Genomic DNA, 15,386 nt, shown 5'->3' on the forward strand with positions numbered 1-15,386 from the left:
TTGGTTGATTGTCCCATGCCACCCATCGCCCCGTGGGGAGGTTGATTCGGTGGATTAGCCGTGCCAGGGGATACTGTAGACTGTTGAGCGCTTAGTTGCCTTGTTTTAACCTGAGGATCGCCTGTTATTATATCGTGCCCACCACCCCCTCCTCCTTGTGCAGAACCTCCTCCGCCACCCGGAGCTGCTGTCGCCATACTATGACCGCCTCCCCCTGCTTGTGGAGCCATAGTCATCATGCCGTGACCACCTCCGTCGTTATTTGGAGCTGCAGTAGTCATGTTATGTCTGCCCTCTACATCATATGGAGTTGCAGACGTCGTGCCATGGACGTCTCCTCCGTTGCTTGGAGCCACGGTCATCATCACCATTCCATGCCCGTCTTCCCCGTCACCCATCTGACGGATTTTACGCGGCTTGACCATAAAATGTTCTAATGGCTTCGGAGCTGTTTTCTCGTTCTCCTTTAGTAAAGGTCGAATATTGGCCTTCACCGATTCAAGTTCTTCGTGCAGAAGATGTACATCATATACTAGCCAGACAACGGCTGCAAGCAGGGTAACAAAATTTAACAAGGTAAAGATCTGATGTGCATTGAATAGCGAGCCACGGCCGAGTTTATTGCCCGTCATCTTGGCAAGCGATTGCTCGTGTCTTTGAGAGCTTTATCAAAGAGAGGCATTGTCTGCTGAAAATCACTGGTGTTGAGTTACAAAACATTAGATCGTTTTATATCATTTAATATTGATCGATGTCATCAATCAAGTTATAATTATAAATACATGGCTTTTTTTAACGAACCCCAAAAAAAGGGAAACAAGTAATGTTTTGAATCTCGGACACAAATCAACTTCCAGAATTTTTGAATTTAGAAGATGAAATACGCACAGTGCCCCATTCATGAGCGAAATCAGAGCCGAGGCACCCTTTACAAAAATTACATAGCAAACGATTGCACGCTTGGTATCATCCGCTGGCAAAGTAAGCGTGGGTTCAGAAACAATTGCATATGGCGGCGGCAATCGGTAGCAATCGGCAACTCACTGGACATTTAAAATGCAGAATATTAGCGTACATAAGTTTTAAAATATAATGCCTCTCTCAGAGCTAGTAGCCTCTTTAGGGAGCAATCCGTATTTTTCAGCCGGATTTGGACTGGTTGGTGTTGGAGCTGGTTTAGCAGCGTTGAAAAAAGGAAGCCAGTATGCTTATACTGCGTTTCGTCGTTACGCTATCATCACTCTCGAAGTTCCCAGCAAAGACAAGAGTTACCACTGGGTTTTACAGTGGATCACATCTCAGGGGCAGCGAGCCCAGCATCTCAGTGTGGAAACTACGTTTCAACAGCATGAAACTGGGAAAGTGAGGACAAGTTTTGATTTTTCACCCAGTCCTGGTGTACACTTCTTCAAGTACAAAAACAGCTTCGTTAGAGTGGAGAGATCTCGTGAAAAAATGGTTGATCTCACTACTGGAGCTCCTTGGGAAACTGTTACTTTAACTGCTCTTGCTACGAACAAACAACTTTTCTTTGATATTTTAAGGGAAGCAAGACACATGGCTCTCCAGAAACAGGAAGGAAAGACTGTAATGTACATTGCAATGGGAGCAGAATGGAGGCAGTTTGGGTATCCGCGCCGAAAGAGACCTTTAGATTCTGTTATTTTGGATGACGGCATATCAGATGGAATCTTGGCAGACATTAGAGAATTTATTGATTCCCCGAAATGGTACATGGACAGAGGTATCAATTCTGTTTAGTGCACACTGTTTACGAAGGCGCACATTGATTGGTATATTCAGTGGGTGTTATTCTGCTATACAATGTGTCCCACCTTATCAGGGGCACCCGACGAGAATATAGTTCAAAACCACTTAAACATAGCATTGTTAAACGTATTTTAGTATTTAAATGGTAGATACAGGCATATTTTTATCCCCTGAAGATTTTTCATCTGTTCGGATTTCCTAGCTGAAAGTCTGGTGGTCCGAAAATTATAGGGATCAAAACTTACCTTTTCGAAAATTTCAGCCAGAAAAAAGGCTCCCGAAAATTCTAGGTGACCTCTTTAGGGTACAAATCCATTTAAAATGGGCAATTATACCATTTCTCAGATGTTCAAAAATCTTAGGAGAGGCAGGCAAGCAAGAAATTTAACAACAAATGTTCCGAAAATTATAGATTTCAAATCGTCTTCCGAACAGATCTTTTCCAAAAATTGACGTTGGGTGCCCGTGACCTTATTATATTGCCAATAAATATAAAGAATATCTCATTAAACTCTTTTCCTTAGTTGGGGCTGTCAGCTTTTTCCACTTAATTTGTTCAAATTGGCTCACACATATTCATACGACAGTATGAAATGTTCTGGGGTGGCTCAGTGGTTATAGCGTGCATGGCAGGCATTCGAAGGGGAAGGGAAAGGGAGAACCAGCAGGAGAAAGAGGAGGTTCTTTCCCTTCCCCTGCGAACGCCTGTCACATGGGCTACAGTGGTTAAGAATAGAATTTTTGTTTTCAATGATGATGATGATGATGACGGGAAATGAGAACGACATGTTTAATGGGAAAGCTGAAACAATATGCTCAGCTTTAGAAATTAAAGTCAATGTTGGTGTTTTTGAGGACACGTAAAAAGTATTATAACTAAGCTGAAAGGCAATACAACCTCAACCCAACCCATGTGGATGCATTGCAAGCCTGTCCATTTGTTCCGGTAACAGTGTGGCATATTGTATGAATCTTAGAAATGATTTCATTTGATTTGTATAACCACACCAAGGGTGTCCCATTTTACATCTGGTTTCCAGGGAATCCCAGTCTAACTGTGTGATTATTCAAACCTCTTTTTCTTCTAGGCATCCCTTACAGGAGGGGTTACTTACTCTATGGCCCTCCAGGATGTGGAAAAAGTAGCTTCATGTATGTACATCCTCCTTTGCCTTCACAATTATTTGAGAACCATGTTGGGTATATACACCTTATTTGCTGGCATCTTGTGCAGATGTTGCATGAGTTGTGGCAGTAGCTTGTATATTTTTCCGCAAGATTTAAAGCTCTGCACCATGTTGAATGTGTCACCAATCCTGGCTTCTAAACTACGTGTAATATGGTTCCAGAATAGATTTGCTGAGCTTTTGGTGAGGGTAGCAATAAGCAAAATGTCTGCGAGAATTAATTAACAATAAATGTTATGCCAAATAACTGGAGTTACCATTCCACCTCGCTTTTTTGACTTTTGGTTTCTTGGCACTAATAAGAATATTGAAATCAAAATATGTTGGGTATATACACCTTATTTGCTGGCATCTTGTGCAGATGTTGCATGAGTTGTGGCAGTAGCTTGTATATTTTTCCGCAAGATTTAAAGCTCTGCACCATGTTGAATGTGTCACCAATCCTGGCTTCTAAACTACGTGTAATATGGTTCCAGAATAGATTTGCTGAGCTTTTGGTGAGGGTAGCAATAAGCAAAATGTCTGCGAGAATTAATTAACAATAAATGTTATGCCAAATAACTGGAGTTACCATTCCACCTCGCTTTTTTGACTTTTGGTTTCTTGGCACTAATAAGAATATTGAAATCAAAATGCACCCTACATGGACATATACTATTGGATAAAATGTCTCGTCCTGTTAACCTTCATTTGACAAGTGAACAAAATACAAAAGTATTATACTCAATGTAGTAATATAATACAGAAAAGTAGATACTGGTAATGGGTATGTACATGTATACAGTGCTTAACATTGTACAAGGTTGAATGACATTCAACCTCCTTCGTAAAAAGACCTATTTTTACCTCTTTCTTATCTTTTTTTTTTCTTATAGCCAAGCACTTGCCGGTGAACTTGATTATAGCATATGTGTAATGAATCTGAGTGATCGCAGTTTGTCAGACGATAGACTCAATCATCTTATGAGTGTGGCTCCACAACAGAGTATAATTCTCTTAGAAGATATTGATGCTGCATTTGTTAAGAGAACAGAAGAAAAGGAAGAAGGGAGAACAAACGGATACACAAATAGGGTCGGTAAATAAATGTGTTAAGTAAGCAAAACCCGCCAAGTTTAACGTCACCAAGAACATGCTGAAGTCTGTTGCCATGCAGCTGACCTGGTCTCATCTTATGATAATGTTAATAATTATCATCATAATAATATTGAGTGTGATGGTAATAATAATAATAATAATAATAATAATAATAATAATAATAATAATAATAATAATAATAATAATAATAAATAGGAATTGGCATGATACCTTCACTATTGCTTCGAATAGGAGCAATCTAACAATTGAATATGTTATTAGATAATCCAACCAGAGCAAAAGAGACTCCTGCATGTTAGAATAGGGTTGGTCAGTAAAAAAAAAGGAGTTTCAATCCATAAACTCCTTCCTTGCCCAGTTGGACATGTTTTGATTATTCTTATTTATAAATAATTATTAATTAGTATCATTAGTAAGGCCGCTGACCTCTTGCCAAGAATCATCATATAGATGAAGGGCAATTATTTGAAAAATAGAAAATAAATAAGTGAATAAAATTTTACTAACCAATCCTATTCCAATATGCAGGAGTCTCTTTTGCTCTTGTTGGATTATCGAACAACATATTCCATTGTTAGATTGCTCCTAATGAATTCGAAGCATGTTTAGCCCATTTACTGTGGTTTTAGTTATGTTTGATCACCCATAATCATAGTACTGTTGTAATAATGAGGTTTATTTAAGTGTCAATTTCCTTATCGCTGGAGCGTTAATTGGGAACACTGTACAGCGAAATCAAATCAAATCAAATGTTGGCTTTTGAGGAGAGGGGAAAATCGGAGCAGTACCCGGAGAAAAACCTCTTGGAGCAGAGTAGAGACCCACATGCAAATATGACTCCGACTCTGGAAATCGAAGCCAGGCCACATTGGTGGGAGGCGAGTGTTCTAACCTCTGTGTCAACACTGAAGAACATACTGAACTTTGTTTTGCAGCAATTATTGATTTGCGGTCTGGTGCATGTCTGGTCACTGCGTTCCATGGTCAGGTCGTGATAAGTTACGGTCAGATCATTTCTCTTCTAAAATTGCCAGTGACTAGCATCAATATGAAAACTAAACATATGGCAAATGCCGAAGACTTTGCTTCGGCTTATATTATCCGATAACTCGATAGCGCCACAGGCCCTCGAACATGGCCTGTTAACGCCATTTTACGTTTTTGTTTTTTAACTCAGGTGACATTTAGTGGTCTCTTAAACACGCTAGATGGCGTGGCATCATCAGAAGAGCGCCTCGTTTTCATGACAACCAATCACCTTACAAGACTAGACCCAGCTCTGATTCGACCCGGCAGAGTTGACGTCAAACAGGAAATTGGCCTTGCCTCCTGGAGCCAGCTGCTCAAAATGTACAAGCGTTTTTATCCCGAACAGACCTCCGCTCGGGCAGAAGAGTTCGCGGACAAGGTGATAGAGCTTGGACAGAGAAAAAGTATCGCTCAAATACAGGGACATTTTATGCTCTTTAAAAACAATCCGTTGGGTGCCATAGAAAATATTGATCGACTAAGACATTAGCTTAACCAAAAGGAATGAGCATGAAAAATGGTTCTCGTTGTTGTGCTTCTAACAATGGGCAAAGCCTCGAGTTTTTAAAGTGCCCCTGTGACCAAAAATCATTTCATATTTTTCTTTGGATTTCAAAACTATGTTAACAAAACACTAAGTGACCCACGTTTTAAGCCTTGATTTCAAAAAGACACCTCTTTATTTGAACTGGAATTTTCCTATTTAATGGTCCGCCATCAGGTGTTAAGCAAACACACTTTCAAAATCTGAAGGAAAAAAGGAAGTGGTTTTTTTGATCACCGGGGCCCTTTAAGTGCTTCCGGAATCTAGTGATAAAAAGCAGCAGGAGTAATAACGATAAAATATAGAATGTTTCAATCGAAAAATGTCGTCATTTGGCCAAAAGAGTCGAGTTTCGTATTGTAACATAGCAACGGTAGCAGCTATTCGAGTTAGCCAATTAATCGATCAGATATTTTTGGCCAACAAGCCCGCGTTTCAGCCAGAGACCTTTTTGAGCCGCATTGTTTTCAAATAGGGCAAGCAATGGAATCCTGATACTTAAAAACTAGTAATGATCAGAGATTAGGGAGGTGCGTTCGATAATTAAAGGCCGTCTGAGTGCCGGTTGAAGTGATCTTTGGATCGAAATCTCGTGGTTCATCGCCGTGGTACGACGCTCTGGCAACGCGCCCGTGCTACTGCCTCCACTTTTGTTGTCCTGCTTTTCAAGCATTTTGTTGGCGCATGCTCAAGTTCCCTGGAGCTCTAACACCTACCATATGTGATACTATAATCGAATTTTATCAAAACATTGATCCCCATGTTGTGTGATGGAAGTACCAGTTGCATGAAACAAAGAAATCACTTTCACAAACATTCCAATAGCCCGATTTCGATATATTAAAATTCAGTCCTAAACAAAAGGCATCAACTCGAAGCTCTGGGGAATAAACTCATACAAATCCTTACATTTATTTTCCAGAGCCTCGAGATGATGCCTTTGTTTAGGACTGAATTTTATTATATGGAAATTGGTCTATTCGAATGAAATGTTTTTATGGCAAATGGTGCAGCTTTTTCTGGTTTGTCGCTCCAGGTCAGTCAGGTTTTTGCGTTCCGCTCCCGAATAAGAAACTGGACCCAACGGAGAGTGGACCAATACAAAGGAATTTTCTGGTTACGTATGACTCGAACGTCGGGTCATACTCTCGAGGCAAACCGAATACTATGAAATTTTTGGTCCGAAAATTCTCTGTTCCAGTTGATTGTTTTATTTTTTTCAATCAAATGTAAACACACTTGCGCTTTTTAGTTCTTTGGCGTTGAACTTGTCGCGATCAGGGACTGGGCTTGCCTCAAAATCATCAATCATTGTCCATCAATGCTCCGTGGTTTTAAGGTTTCCAGCCTTTTTAACTGTGTCTTATACTGAACCTGTTTTTGTGATCCATTTTGTACCATTTGTAGCATGGTAACCGTTACACAAATGACTTGAAAACGCAAGAATGTTGTTTAGTGGTGTGGCACTCCGATAGAAGCCTATAAATCATCCTTGATAAGAGACTTGTCAAATACCCTGCAGTTAAATTTCATGAACATTGTCGGCCAGTTGGACGCAATCACAGACCAATTATGTTGGCTGTTGTTGGACTGAAAGTGCTTTCCGATATAATCCCATAAATCACACTTGATAAGCGTTTTGACAAATACACTGGAGTTAAATTTCATGGACATTATCGGCCAGTTGGACGTAATTCCAGACCAATTAGGTTGGCTGCTGTTAGACTGAGCAGGCTAACGAAACCGACCGTATTGCCACTTCTTCGTTCAAGCATCTGTTTTGACTCTCTAAACCGTAAACCTTTATTACACCGGTTGATATTTGCATAGTTCACAGAAAGTAAAATATCTGTAAAAACCCCTTACCAATAGCACTGCTTCAGGGGGCGCCACACCTTGGCTCAAAGGGAATCCCTAAGCGTGTCAATGAGGACAAGAAAATTATGGGGCTTGTGGCTGGAGGATTGTCTGAAATAACGTTTTGAGGCTGTGTGTGAATCACTCTAACCATGCACTGGCTGATTGCCGGCGCCACAACGCTTCAACGCGCAATACTGTTGAAATTCTCTTTAGAGGAGTAATACACTTTACACACCCACGTTTAGGAAAGGTCCTCACTTCAATCGTTTTTTCGACATTTTCTTTGTATTTTCTTCCAGATTGCTACACGATCTTTAATGGTCCTTTCTATATAACGGACCCTTTATTTCCAAGTGATCGTCTGCATACTCAGTTAGATTACGTCTTTGATAACATTTTGAGTAATGCATAATATACTTGTTCAGTATGATAACCTCCAGCTGCTTCCGTGACCAAGAACGAATATTAGGTATATTAACCTCTGGCACCTACTCATTACTCGATTTGAGTTTTTATCATTCCCCGGGGGCAAATCAGTTTTAAACCTCTAAAAATTGTTTGCATTTCACCCGGGTTTTCTCTATTGCTGCTTTTATTCAAAGATGATATATGAAAACGAAATTTTGTACTGACTCAAAGCTACCTATGTCCAGCATTTCAAGGGATCCAAAAGAATCAAATAACAAAAATATAAATTAAATATAGGCAATTGAAAATCACACTTAATATATTCATATTAGAGCACGTATGTATGCGCCTACATTTTTCAACCAAATTTGTTTTCATTTGATTGGTTAATTTACACGGTCGCCATACTGATAGTAACACAAAAGGCAACTGTTGGGAGCTCGACTACATGAAAAGAAAACAGATACTAAGAGACGTAAACGAGCTCAGTTAAACGGCACAGACACAGAGAGCGTCTTCAACTTTGTTAATTGTGCTGTTAAGAAGGTGGGAGACAGTAGAAAAGAAGACAACATCGTACTTCATTCTTTTAGCTGGCTCAAAAGTTAGAAATATTTATTGTTAGCTGAATCTTAATATTTGTTGAATACTCAAGGAAATTTGATATCCAAGTCTTAGAGCGAATGGAGTTCCTTGCTTCAAAGTTAGCTGATAATAACTTCCAAGTGAATAATTCTACTGATGACTAAGATTAGAAGGGAATGTCACACGTGCGGGACACTGAAACATTTCGTTTAGAAGAATCTAAAGTTCTGCAAGTATTTCTTTTGTTTCCCTTGTTCACAATGGGATGGTACTCGATTGTGAGTTGTTTTGTCTTGGATATCACGTCGATAATTAAGTTTTGTACTCACGATGCAACAACTATATAGCAAGTTAATTTGATCTCATTACAGCTCAGTTGAAAATAGTAAAATTCTACTATGACGACTAAATGTATGTTCAGTTAAAGCTAAACAATAGTATCTATGCTAAAAACAACTTGAATAACCTTTCTGGGATCTTCTAGCGTCACGTTTATGGCTTTCGACTTTCAAGACTCGATGTATTGTTTTATATAACAAATCTCTCTCAACAGGCGTTAGTTGAACTGTCATTCTGAAAAACACAAGAATGCGGGAAGGAAGGTATTTATTGATAAAAGCATTTAAAGTTGCTCTGTCAATTTCATTTCAACCAAATCAAGGGAAATGTAAATTAAAAATTGATGGAAGCTTTGAAGAAACCAGTAAATACATAGGAGGCAGGGATGGGTAAAATTGAAAAAGATTAAAATGGATTTCGATTGGGTGTTTTGAAAACTGTTCAGCCCAGCAGTGTTTCAAAGTTTATCTCTGTTGTTTGCAGTTTAAGTTATGTATGGTCGACAGATACTCTGTTGTCACGAACTTTTGATTTTTGTTGCTTAAAAGTAATCTCTAGGTTTACATTAAGTTGCGTAGCGCGAAGTTGGACGGAGTAATTGGTAAAACCACACGAAAACTGTCTGCCGTTACAAAGTCTCTATGAGCGCCAAAAAAAAAAAAAAAACGAGAAACAAAAAACAAAAACATTAACATCGATCAAGACTTCTCTTTGCAGCCGGCGGTTCCATTTTCCCGATGTTGTCTAGACATCCAGTAGTCATTTACATCGTTGTGAGATTAGACTCTCTCTATGGTTTATATGCAGTGGCGGATCCAGACCTTGAGCTAAGGGCGGGGCCCGGTTTTTATGAGTCTGTGAACCCAAAAAAAAAAATTAGCCTCAATTTTTACTTTTTTTTTTTTGCCAAAATAACCACATTTACATTTCTAAGTTTCTTTTCTCCATTAGAGATGATTAGTATAAAAAATCTGGGAGACACAATTGTCCTGGAACGCGAATTGGTCTCTTCCGGTTGCCGTCCGCGTCTCAAAAACGCCCGTGCTTAAGCTCTCTAATAATAGAGTCCAATTCCCAAAAGGCTTTTCACATTTCCGCTGTGACGTCATGTGCAATCAAAGAATTGTAATAGCGAAAAATTAGTTTCGCTATTTTTATTTCTGATTGGCTTAGAATGTGCGGGAAACTTTGAAGGGAATCACAAGGTGTATAAATAAAAGCTAAGAGAATCAAGAAACTCATTTTGACGCTTTATTAAATACCGTTTTTTTCAAAAAACAGGTTTCGTCCATGCTTACTTCTCATGCTTATCTCGTATTCACTGAGTCACGCATCGCACTTTGGGAATTCGTTCAAGCGTCAAATCCTAGCCTCAGTAATCAATGGGCACTGCGATGATGCTCCATTTCGAATTCAGTTGAATTGTTTCTTGCAACAGTACCGCACGTTCGATGGCACGTGCAACAACTTGTGTAATGTGACTTTGGGCAGTGCCCGGACCCCTTTCCGGCGTCTGCTGCCACCAGCCTACCAGAACGGCGAATACGCTCCACGAAGTCTAGGATCCAATGATCAACCGCTTCCAAACGCGCGAAAAGTCAGCAAGACCGTGTTCGTGAGCTCGCCTGCTAACGAGGATAACGCGAAGCCAAACTTCACGCACATGACTATGACGTGGGGCCAGTTTATGGGTCACGACTTTGTCTTAACTCAGACTAACAAGTCTGCGCAATGTGGAAACAACAGCCAACCTTGCAAAGGCCCTAGGGAGGGATGCAGTGGTATTGATATACTACCTGGGAATGAACTGGACGCAAACCGAACAGCAGTGTGTATACCATTAACGAGATCGGCCATTCAAAATGGAGAACAGGTAATTAACGACGGAGTTGCTCAAGAAACTGTAGTGTGTCGCATCAACTGAATTGTATCAACCAATAGAGGATGAGGTAAGAGAACGGATCCCCCATATACATGGACCTCTTCCAACGATGGTTCAGCTACGCAGCTATTTTTAGAAAGGCACCTGATTGGCCATTTGTCATGACGTAATGAAATTTTAAATATACTCGGCATTGGGAACGAGAACCTAAAATAGCTTTGCGAAACTAAAAATAGATTTTGAAAAACTACGATGGGGCATGGGGATCCGTTTTCTTACGTCATCTTAGCTTGTATCAACTTAATGAATAAAAATAAACGATGAAATGATTTATGAAAAGAATCACATATTGAACTGCGGATATGAAATCAAGTAAAGCTCTTATCCTCGCAGTTATGAACGCAATTTAGGCAATTGCATAGAGCATCGCAATGGTGTCGCGAGGTCACTGGTTCAAACCCCGTCGAAGTACTGAATTTTTCAGGCTTCTCTATGCAATTGCCAAAATTGCTTTCATAACTGGGAGGATCATAGCTTTACTTGATGAATAAAAATAGCTGACCAACCCAGGTACATTAGAAAGCTGAGGCAATGCGCGATTTTCCAGCTCTTTAACCTCCTTACGGATGCCAATTTACTTTAATCAAACCCTTGTTGCTTGAACCGGAAATACAAAATTTTATCAGTTTTCTTTGTTGCATATCTTTCAATTTATTGTTTAATTTTTAGATAAATAGAGTGTCCAGTTTTATTGACGCATCACACATTTACGGGGCTGATTACGAAGAATCGGAACTCCTTCGTGACCGAACGGCTAACCTCGGATTACTTCGAGTCGCCCCATTCCCTGGGATCTCGTCCAAACTTCCTATCCTTCCAAAGGCGAAAAAGGGAATATTCTGCAGGTCTGTGAAACCCTCCACGCATCCTTGCTTTCACGCTGGCGACTACGAACGAGCCAACGAGAATCCAAGTAGGTCTGAATTCCTGAGTGAGTACGTCTGGTTTGAAACGTTTGCAATTAAAATAAACTATAATTTAACGCAAATGAGTTCTAATTCCCCCAATTCGAGCCATTTAGGGGTGAATAAAGTGCCAATTATCTTCCTTTGCTACCCTCACCGCAGTATGGTGGAAAAACTGACAGGAATGTACTAAGTCATAGCTTAAAACTAACCTGGGGCCCGTTTCTCGAAACTCCCGGAAACTTTTCGGGCCCGAAAAGTCATTTGTGAAACTGCCAACAGCTTGTTTTAGAAAGGCGATCTTTTAACACTTTTTAAAAGTAACAAAAAGAAAAAATTACTGTGAAGTTTGACAACTTAAATTATCATCGCTCTTGAGATACAATAGGGAATTGTGACACCCGAAAATGGCTCATAAAGTTTCGGGACTTTCGAGAAACGAGCCCCTGCTCGCGCTAATGCGTACGGCCCTCATACAGGGATTTTCCCAATAGTTTTACAATGAAAGCGCGCGGGGGGCCGTACGGGTGAAAGCGGCCCTACGCCTAGCTTGTGTACGTGATAAATGATAAAGAGCAATTCCCGGATGACAGGAATGCCCCACTTACAACCTGGGAGGCATGTCATACTCAGCATAAATTCATTCTGGGAAACAAAGTCATTTTTAGCTTTCTAAATTCTCTTTCAACAACAGCACTTATGGCTATGCACACGATTTGGGTCCGTGAACACAATCGAATCGCCAGTTACCTTCATATTCTCAATCCCGCGTGGGAAGATGAAAGATTGTTTCAGGAGACCCGAAAAATCATCATTGCCCAGATTCAACATATCACTTACAATGAGTGGATTCCTGTGCTTTTCAATGAACGCCTGGTAAGCCTGTTCATTCTTTCAAGATTTATTTTTGAAATTGAATATTTGTTTTTGACAGTGACAGTCTTGATCGAAATTCTCATAAACCACCTTTACCTGATTCAATTCTTGTTCTCTTTTTTTTTCTAACCTATAGCTGAGTTGACAGCGAAGCTAACTTTGCTCATTCACGGTATTTCACAAATCTATAGAGATATCAAAGGCCAAAAAAATGAATACGAACTGCACAAAGTCATCTGCACGGCCATGACACAACCCCTTTAAAAAATCTGTGCTTCCGATAAAGCTGTCGACGATTTGATAGAACGGTCCCCTAGGAATCTGATGTCCAAATACGAATTGTGGCAATTTGAGTCATCTTCATAATTATTTCCACTCGAAGCTAACGCGGATTCAATTTTACCTTTTCTCCTTTCAGCGAAAGAATGCAAACATTTCTCTGGAACCAGCGGGGAAATTTTTTAACGGTTATGATGCGTCAGTGAATCCAACAGTCATTAACAGCTTTGTTTCTGCTGCCCTACGGATGGGTCACTCAATGATAAGAGAAAAGTTTTCCCAAACCACCGATCAATTCATACAGCGCCGATTCATTGCAATGAGCGACGCATTCTTCGACCCGAGCTCTCTGTTTTCTTCGAGTGGCGATGGCATTAGCGAGATACTGCTAGGACTTGCTTCTGAAGTGTCTCAGGGAATAGACCGGTAAATGTTAGTTATTCCAGCGATCCGTTTATCGTTATTATAGCAATCCGTTCGATACGCTCACTCGTGAGATATTGTTCTTGGCCCTCAAGCATGAACTTCATATCTCCGAGCTAACGCCTAGTTTACTTTTAATTCAAAAAAGGGGGGAAGATGGCGTAAAAAAAAGTTGGGAAAAAAGGCGGGAATCGTGACGTCGTTGTTCAATATGACTATTCGACGTATTACATATGAAAAATACACCACCGCGCGGTTCCCGGATGTAGTGGGCGTATTGATTCTAAGAGTGGTTTAGTTCTAGTTCCCAGTAAAACACTTCTGTCCATATGAAGTTCACAAGAAGCTAAATTGTGTCTCTGAACTGGCTTGATATCTCAGTGTAGCTAGGAGGCAAGCAATCAGGCCCCAGTAGTTCAAACGATGGATAGCGCTATCCGCCGGATAAATCACTATCCAATGGATAGCGCAATTGATTTCGCTTTTACTTATCCGGCGGATAGCGCTATCCATCGTTTGAACTACTGGGGCCAGGAGCTTAAGTCAACTTAGGCCTTGAAGTTTTAGACTAAAACAAGACGAACCTTTGACTATTTCAAGATATTAGATAGACAGGAATCTTTCAGCTTTGGTATTATCTTTTATTGCTCTTTGCACGACTAGACACTTAAACAAAGTTCATTTCCTTTCCTTTCTCTCCAGATTATTTGCCTCTTCTGTTCAAGATCATCTTATCAGAGCTGGACCAACTAGTCATGGAATCATCGGTGACTTACCTGCTCTGAACATACAGCGCGGACGAGAGCGTGGTTTACCGCCATACAACCTGTTTCGAGACGCCAGCGGCTTAGGCTTAGCAGCCTCCATTGACGATCTCACTAATATCGACCCAGCGCAGCGAGAAAGGCTTCGAGGAGCCTACAATGACAGTGTCGACGATATCGACTTGTACGTGGGTGGAATGAGCGAGAAGCCTCTTCCAGGAAGCATTATGGGGCATACCTTCACTTATATTCTCACTCAGGGGTTCAAAGACTTTCGCGTAGGAGATCGCTTTTGGTATGAGAGAAACGATTCACACATTGGGTTCACCATGGGGCAATTGACTGCAATACGGAATGCATCACTGGCAAGAGTGTTGTGCGATAATTCTGAGGCAATCAAACAAATTTCGCGTAACGTCTTCCTTGAAATGAGTGCCGTCAATTTTCCCACAGACTGTGCAAACATTGACGTTGTAGACTTAAATGAGTGGAAAGAGTGGGCGTGAAATATTTGCCAACTACTTATCCCACAACTCTTATCATTCAGTAAAATAATATACATGCAGAAAATTTGATAAGACTGAGCTCTTTTTATACAACGTGTGCACGATCTACTATTGACTATGCAAATACTTTGCCGCAGTGTCTAATTTAAAACGAGATCGTGCGTTTCGAAAAGAGGGCGCTATCGATTATTATGCCCGGCTCGAGTTACGGTGATACTTGCAAATTTTTGGGCATAACACCTATGGTAGTCCACAATCGCCAATTGGGCAACACATTTTTCAACACCATAACTTCCGACAAAAATCATAAGCTCTTCAATTTATTGCCGCCTCGAAAGGATCCTACGGCATCGCCGCCATGTTGGTGGACGAAAACAGAAGAGATTAGTTGCAAACCATCCATAGTCTGAGAAACAATCGCTCCTATAACATTCCACATGTTTGTACCAATAGAGCGAAGAACTCATTTAGGCTTGCAATGGCAAGACAAGTGCCACCTTTTAATTAAGAACATAGACCCTATTTTTAAAACAAATTGTAAATATTTTGATATATATATTTTTAATTCTGTTATATTGTAAGTTATTAATTCGATTTGCAATATTTTATATTATTTTAATGTAGCTTTTTCAAGAAATTTGTAATTGCATAATTCAGCCTTTAAGCTTCGAAGCAATTTGTAATAAACTATCTATTTAATTTAAAGGAAAAATTTTGAGAAGTCAAAATATAGTCCTAAAAAATCAGAAGTTTAAAATATTAAAATTACTGTCTTTCTCCATTTCCATTTTCCAAAACGGGTTTAAAACTAAAATTCTCCAAAATTGCGATAAAAGCAAAAAGACTAAGAACCTTTGACTTGCAGGTCTTG

General features: G+C 40.0%; 3 protein-coding genes across 5 annotated transcripts in view; 2 read left to right on the forward strand and 1 right to left on the reverse strand.

Moving 5' to 3' along the window:
- The window catches only part of LOC137976179 (uncharacterized), a 9,033-nt gene extending 8,276 nt beyond the window's left edge, over positions 1-757 (reverse strand). The window contains exon 1 of the mRNA XM_068823470.1: positions 1-757. This exon is cut by the window's left edge and continues 116 nt beyond it. Coding sequence (XP_068679571.1) covers positions 1-632 — 632 coding nt within the window. The 5' untranslated portion in view covers positions 633-757.
- Positions 441-6,997, forward strand: LOC137976186 (mitochondrial chaperone BCS1-like). Of its 3 annotated transcripts, none has more exons than XM_068823481.1 (5): positions 441-576; positions 1,545-1,744; positions 2,859-2,922; positions 3,833-4,031; positions 5,233-6,997. In XM_068823481.1, exons 2-5 carry the CDS (start codon positions 1,558-1,560, stop codon positions 5,572-5,574), a joined length of 792 nt encoding a protein of 263 aa, XP_068679582.1. In that variant the 5' UTR covers positions 441-576; positions 1,545-1,557; the 3' UTR covers positions 5,575-6,997. The 3 variants fall into 3 exon arrangements, with proteins under 3 accessions (XP_068679582.1, XP_068679580.1, XP_068679581.1); XM_068823480.1 differs by lacking the exon at positions 441-576 and adding an exon at positions 1,030-1,362; XM_068823479.1 differs by lacking the exon at positions 441-576 and having other exon boundaries at positions 898-1,744; positions 5,233-6,994.
- A 978-nt stretch (positions 6,998-7,975) lies between these two features.
- On the forward strand, positions 7,976-15,186 carry LOC137975888 (peroxidasin-like). Its single transcript, XM_068823098.1, has 7 exons — positions 7,976-8,442; positions 9,035-9,083; positions 10,102-10,693; positions 11,432-11,675; positions 12,362-12,543; positions 12,962-13,248; positions 13,948-15,186. Exons 2-7 carry the CDS (start codon positions 9,070-9,072, stop codon positions 14,513-14,515), a joined length of 1,887 nt encoding a protein of 628 aa, XP_068679199.1. The 5' UTR covers positions 7,976-8,442; positions 9,035-9,069; the 3' UTR covers positions 14,516-15,186.
- The last annotated feature ends 200 nt before the right edge of the window (positions 15,187-15,386 follow it).

Source organism: Montipora foliosa, chromosome 11, assembly GCF_036669935.1.
Source record: "Montipora foliosa isolate CH-2021 chromosome 11, ASM3666993v2, whole genome shotgun sequence".
In the NCBI taxonomy this organism is placed as follows: domain Eukaryota; kingdom Metazoa; phylum Cnidaria; class Anthozoa; order Scleractinia; family Acroporidae; genus Montipora; species Montipora foliosa.